Source organism: Arachis stenosperma, chromosome 4 (assembly GCF_014773155.1).
Source record: "Arachis stenosperma cultivar V10309 chromosome 4, arast.V10309.gnm1.PFL2, whole genome shotgun sequence".
Classification (NCBI taxonomy): Eukaryota; Viridiplantae; Streptophyta; class Magnoliopsida; order Fabales; family Fabaceae; genus Arachis; species Arachis stenosperma.
Genome location: NC_080380.1, coordinates 140,495,179 through 140,502,072, shown reverse-complemented (window position 1 = coordinate 140,502,072; position 6,894 = coordinate 140,495,179). Strand labels below are relative to the sequence as shown.

The following is a 6,894-nucleotide window of genomic DNA, read 5'->3' as shown; positions in this document are numbered from 1 at the left end:
CTGAAACCAGTACTAGAACAAGAATTTGCTGTCAATTTTTGCTACTGCTACAGCCTACAAGGCTCGGATGGACTGGTGTCTGGTGAGTGAAGATTTACATGCTAAAGAATGAAGAGTGGTTTCAGAAATATTCTATATAGACTAGGTAATTATGTATAATATAATTTTGGCTTTTGTCAATTGTCACCAATAATCTCCACAAGAGCAATGGCCATGCCTAAAATGATGGAACCTATGAATGTCTCTAACGATTATTTCTCGTTCTAGAAGCTGAGAAGCATACTTGATGAACTTATGGCAATCAGTACAAATGCGGAGGTTCTTCATAATTCGAATCGGCATCTTAGGAGCAGTGTTAATGATGCCAAAGACAACTGCAAGTTTTTCACTATGATGACCAATAAGTACTTCCCCTTGTTCTTCTTCTACATCCTGCATGACAAGATTGACATCAAGGGAATAGCCGATTTCCTTCAACCTTCCAATTAAATTGTCAAGATATGAATATATCTCCTTGTCTTGTGGATGAGACCTATCTCCCATGACAAAGGTGTGGATCTGATCCCTTAGCTGAATCCAAGATTGACCTGGCTGCTTCTTGACACCTCTTTGATGCATTAAACTCCTTAGCTTTGCTGCCTCGTCCCATCGATGATTCGAAGAACACATATTTGATAGCAGAACATAGGCTCCTGGATCAGATGGTGCAAGTTGAAGTAGGATATCAGAAACCCTTTTTCCCATCTCAAAATTTTTGTGAAGCCGGCATGACGATAAAAGGGATTTCCATACAGAAGTCAAGTGGGAGATGCCATTTTCAAAGATGAAGTTCTTTGCCTCGATTAAGCGACCTGCTCGACCATAAAGATCAACCATGGAAGTGCAATGTTCAACTCCAAGATTGTAGTGATAAATATCTTTCATCATTCTAAAGTACTTACAGCCTTCTTCAAGCAGCCCTACATGGCTGCATGCATTTAAAACCCCTAAAAATGTAACCTCATTTGGTAAAATACCCTGTTTCAACATTTCATCAAAAAGACTGATTGCCTGCCTCCCCTGACTGTGTAGCGCACAGCCAGATATCATTGAAGTCCATAAGACAACATTCGGTTCTAAGATTTGTCTGAAAATCTTCCAGGAATCATCCAAGCTACCGGATTTAGAATACATATCAATTAAGGATGAACCAACATAAGCATCAATTCTGTGCCCAATTTTCTGAATGTAAGCATGTGTCTGCTGACCGAATTCCAAGATTCCAGCGCTGGCACAAGCTGAAATAATGGTTGTGACTGTCCGAATTTCCACTACAACCAGTTCCCGGACCATTGACTTGAAAGATTTTAAAGCATCTTCATACTTGCCATTCCAAACGTAACCAGAAACCATCGAACTCCACGAAATCATTTCTGAATTTGATTCCTCAGTTCCAGCATTCCCTATTCTCAGAGAATTCAGAGGTATATCTCTGAGAACTATAGATGCCTTATCCATTCTCCCACACTTGCAATACATTTCTACAAGTGAACTCCGCACAAAGCCATTACAATTAAAACCATATTTTAAGGCCTGCCCATGAAGTTGTTTTCCAATCTCCAAAAGTGACAATGAAGAAGTCAAAATAAGTGCTATGGATAGTGTGGCTGCAGTGAACTCCGTCCCATGTTCCACCATACAATAGAGCTGCTCCAATGCGCATGTTTCATAACCACAGTGCATTAGCCCATCTATGATTGTATTCCAACTGACCACATCCTTGTAAGGCAAGTTATTGAACATCTCAAGAGACTTCTCTGCATCTCCCACTCGCAGATATGCGCCAATCATTATATTCCATGACACAACATCCCTCTCATTCATCAAATTGAAGAACCTCTCTGCATATCCAAAAGCCTTGCACTTCAAGTAAAGATCAAGGATAGAATTCTTCAGCACAACATCACCATCAACCCCATTCCTCAGAATCCAACCATGAATCTCCTTACCCAGTGAGAGATTGTTCTCCGCTGAACAACACTTGGATACACTAGACAATGTATAGTGATTCGGGGAAGCATCCTTTTCCTGCATTTCCCTGAAAAGGTCAAAGGCCGCCGCTGAGGAGCCAGTTCTAGAAAAACCAGATATAAGGATGGTCCAAGTGTGAGTGTCTCTGTGGGGAATTTCATCGAACAGCTTCTGGGCATAGTCCAATTTGTTGTGTTTAACATAGAGGGTCAAAAGATGGTTAACCAAGTTTATAGTTTGAAGGGCACCATTCTTGATGAAGCTTGCATGAAAAGCACCTATGGGTTTCGGTGATGCCGATTTTGGGGCATAGGATATGGTGGAGTGAAGTAGTTTTGAGCATGAATAGTGCCAAGGGGTGTGAATTGGGGTGGTGGCATTGAGAAAATTGGTCACTGAAATTTGAGAGACATGGTATTTCCAAGAACGATAACCCATGCATATAATATCATTCTACATAAGCGTTGTACTACAAAAGAATTTGGGTCATTAGAGTTTAGGTTACAATATTCTAGAGATCTTTTGTATAGTTTACAACTTTACATGAATGTAGGCATGTTGCTAAAGATGGAAAACTAATGACCCCGATCCATCTATAATTCAAGAATCAAATCTTACATTGGTTATGTAGATAGTTTATTGCATGCACTTATTTCTGTATAGATTTTATCATAACTGAATACAACTTCATTTTGCAGTTATTCAAGATTGTTGTACATATATTACTAATCTGATATGATTTTGATTTATGTGTGGAAAGGGGTAAAAAGAAGATAATGCTTTATTAATTCATGTTTTCTACATGCATGCGTCAGTATATATTTCTTTTAGATGTTATAGCCTAATACTACTAATTGGAATCTTGGATAAGCATTTGCATCATTTTGTTATGAATTATCGTATAATTAAAACAAACTGACGTTCAAAATAATTCTTCACACCAAAAAAAAAAAAAAACTGTTGGTTAAATTTTGCGCAAATAGAAATGTAGATACAACAATTAAGTCTACGCCCATTGCTAGGCAGTACTACGTCATTAACTCATCATAACACCGTTGAGATGAAATTGGTCCATACTCTATACAACTTGGGAACCTATTATACACAGCAGTTTCTAGCCGATTTATGTTCACATAATATTTACAATTTACGTCAATCTGACAAACCCATTAAACCAAGATTAATTCACAACAGTGGACCAATTATGATATGCGAACCAACAAATTTTATGATATTAAAACAAAATATTTTACAAAAAAGAATTGACATACAAAATCTCCTGTTTCACTTCGTATAGAGCTTTCCTTACAGCTAAGTACAATAGAATACTATAACAAGGGTAATCACTTCGACGTTATGTAAAAAGAGGTGGGAAAACATTTCACTGATTTCAGGGGAAAACTAGAAACTATTAAGAATGACAATTAATCTACAGTTGTTAATCATAGTGGAGGGTAGAAGTATGAAGACAAGGAAAAGCCGAGGAAGAGAAAGCCACCGACCATGGCTACCGTGCGTTGGGAGATCTTAGAAGCCAGCATGCTTCCTCCCACCACTGCCAGTGAAGTGCAGATGGTGTGCCCTATTGTTGCCCCCATTGCTACTCCCACTGCATTTTTGTGAGTTGCCAGCTGCACAAACAAATTCAGAATGTGAAAAATCAGAATCATGTGCAACAAATAGTACAAAAATATACAGGAGACAAAAATTGAACAAAAGAAGAAATTCTAGTTTCTTACTGCAATTGTTGCAATCTGGCTACGATCACCCCACTCAGCAAGAAATGTTAAAATGAATGACTGTCATAAAAAAAAATGGAAAAAAAAAGTTAGAGATGAGAATATTGTCTTCTAATCAAGGAAGTGATCCAAAAGTTGCACTTGCCTCCAGAAATATTGGTGTACAGAATCTTGAAAAGAACCGCCGAAATGAACTTTTCCCTTGTCCACTTTCAAGCTTTTCTTCAACCTAGTACACAAACAAATTCTTAGCAATTACCAAAATTTAAACCATACAGGGCTTTATCCTTTAAATTTTTATTTTCGACTGAACCATAACACACTTAAATACATCAACTGTACAAGAGACTGCATCAATATGCCTACAGGTAATCAATACAGCCCCTTCCAAAGTGACCAGATGGAAGAAAAACAGGAAAACTACAATATTTCGTGCAAAACTAGGCACTTGGAGCAACAGTTTTTCCGGGTCTAAAACTTAAAAAGCATTTTACTAGTGTCAAAAACATACTTCTTCCATTTCTTTCTTCTGTGAAGATTTTGAATCTGATGATCTCCAAGCAATATACAGCAATCGCAACCCAAAGAAAGCATATAGAACTGCACATGATAAAAAACCATAGGCTCACCATCATCTTATGTCACAAACACGTTAACTTGTAAACAAATATTGGAGCATATGTAAAAATGAGAACGTGAATGTAATTTTTTAAGCAAGTAATTCAATAAGGTATTCATGGCAATAAAAACGACATGCAATTGGTTATGTAACTCAATTTTGGTTTGTTAAACCACATTAAATTCTGGTGATGTTAGTAACGTTAGTAGTTTCCAACGTTCTATTTACTAGAATTTTCATGGGTTTCATCTCATACAACCTAATCACACAATAGCCTTCTCTCCATGAACAAAAGACATAACTAAATAGCAACAAATGAAACACAGCAATGAATCAGACACGAATACACGATGACCTAATATTCAGAAATTGCAAATTACAACATAAAAAATTGCAGTGCCAGCAGCAAGTATCTAAGACAGAAAATTTACCTGTTGCAGCACTATTTGTATGCTTCCTCGAAATCAAATTTGGCACAATCCTGCCAAGTCCAGTGGAGAGTACCTGATTGACACACACCATAACTTAAATCCTAATAACAATGATAAAATGTTAGAGCGCTCAAAGTAGTGCTCTAAGCTAGCTGAAGCCACATTAGCAATTCCATACACAAAGCACTCCATGATATTAAAATCTAAAATGTAGCTGAAGTTTGCACCTACCGTCATTACAACCAGGGCAGTTAACGCACCAGACAACACAATGGACTTTGGATGGCGCATAGCCATAAGAGCTGCTATTATAAATGTCTCATCTCCAATCTAGCAGCAAGAGAATCTTCAGTTAAAAGACATAACCCAAACCATAAGACATACAACGTCTAACAAAGCATTTATAACAACTAAATTGTTCCTCCTACCTACAATGCGAACAAAGTTGAATCAACTGATATCCTATACAACCCACTAGATACAGGTAGCTCCTATAATTCACTGAACAGAAATGTACAACAAATCACATGAAAATTGCAACTGAATACACTAGTTCTCCAGCTTCCTATAGCAATCTTCTAATACAAAATGTAGCTAAGTAACTTTCATTCCATCTCTATGAATCCAACTTGCTAGCTACGAACAAACATGAGCATGAACAGTTGTCGTTGTGCTAACCTCGCTGACAATGATCATTGATAGACTGGCGAAAAATGCATCAAACACTCCAAGACCATCATCATCGAAAGTAATCGCACGGCCAGCATCCTTTGCATCACCGACAGCATCATTCTCCCAAAGCTGTCCACAAAAATCGCAACAGCTAAGTCCCAAACATTCAATTGGAAAGACGAGCACTACATTCATAATTGCTAGCTTCCGATTTCTTCTTTTCTTTTTCCCTCGCTAAATTCAATCAAGTAATGGAGTTTAGCAAAAAAAAGAAACTCATGGATGCTTACTTTGCCGCGGCGACCGAGATCCACAGATCCACCGGAATCCTCCTTCCCGGTCTGAGCAAGAGTATCCTATCACACACAAACACACAAAATCAAAGACGTTATAGGCGCGATTCATGCATGCAAATTCAAAAGAACCAGATAAAAACGGAGAGAGCTGAACCTGAGCGAAGGTCGGTGACAGGTGAAAGAAGAACAAGCAGAGGAGAACAGCGAGAGCGGTTGCTCGATTGCTGAAGCTGAAGCGCAGAGACATTGTTGGATCCGTGACCTCGACTGCGAAGGAAGAAGAAGAGCACGAAGCAGTGGCGGTTAGAAAATTCTGAGAGGAATTTCTCGGGAAAGTGAGGGATCTGAGAAAGTTGGATCTAGTAAGGGCGCGTTTGGATTGATTTTGAAGGTTAAGATTCCGATCTGAGAGATTAGATAAGATATTTAATTCGTTCCGGTTTTTACTAGTTGTGTTGCAAATGTGTGCGGCGTAAGAATGCGAGGGAGAGATCCGGCGAAGATCCAAGATCTCCGAATCCAAACGCGGCTTTGACTCCGTTACGCATTTATATACAGTGACGACGGTGGTTCATTTCTGGCTTACTAGCTTTTTTGCAAGGAACCGAGACACAAGCCATATTGCACGAAGATGCAAAGTTGTGTTGTGTGTAATGATGGGATCAGAGTGCGAGGGTATTTATGTCATTTTAATGGGTGGAGACTGCTATAGTGCAATTAAATTCCATTCGGTTGAATTATGTCATTGTGGTGGCTGGCAGCTGTGATTTCCACTTTTGCACTTTTGTGTTATTTGTTAAAAATATTATTGTTCTTGTATAAAAAGGTCCCATACTCCCATGGCTTCAAGAGGAGACATTGTCCAATCATCTATGTAGAGAGTTTTTTAATAATTTGAAATGGAGAAACTGATGGTGTATAGTAGCGTTACGGGGTTTAGGGTGTATCACCGAGCTGTGATGGCTGTTGAGATCAGATCAGACGGATCAATTGGAGGAACTGAAATCGGATGGTCCGATTTCAGTAATCGGACGATATATTAATCGATGGGTCCGATTTGCGTACTGCTGACACATGGCGAGCATGCAGCTGCTTCTCTCGTTGGCTCCGTTCTATGTAACTCATTT

At 38.7% G+C, this 6,894-nt stretch overlaps 1 protein-coding gene across 1 annotated transcript; it reads right to left on the bottom strand.

Moving 5' to 3' along the window:
* Positions 1-6,475, bottom strand: LOC130975706 (putative pentatricopeptide repeat-containing protein At3g23330). The gene is made up of 10 exons (XM_057900454.1): positions 5,922-6,475; positions 5,762-5,827; positions 5,478-5,600; positions 5,031-5,129; positions 4,800-4,872; positions 4,261-4,349; positions 3,895-3,978; positions 3,750-3,809; positions 3,456-3,641; positions 1-2,463 (listed from the first exon to the last, which is right to left on the bottom strand). Exons 1-10 carry the CDS (start codon positions 6,012-6,014, stop codon positions 184-186), a joined length of 3,153 nt encoding a protein of 1,050 aa, XP_057756437.1. The 5' UTR covers positions 6,015-6,475; the 3' UTR covers positions 1-183.
* Between the last annotated feature and the right edge of the window lie 419 nt (positions 6,476-6,894).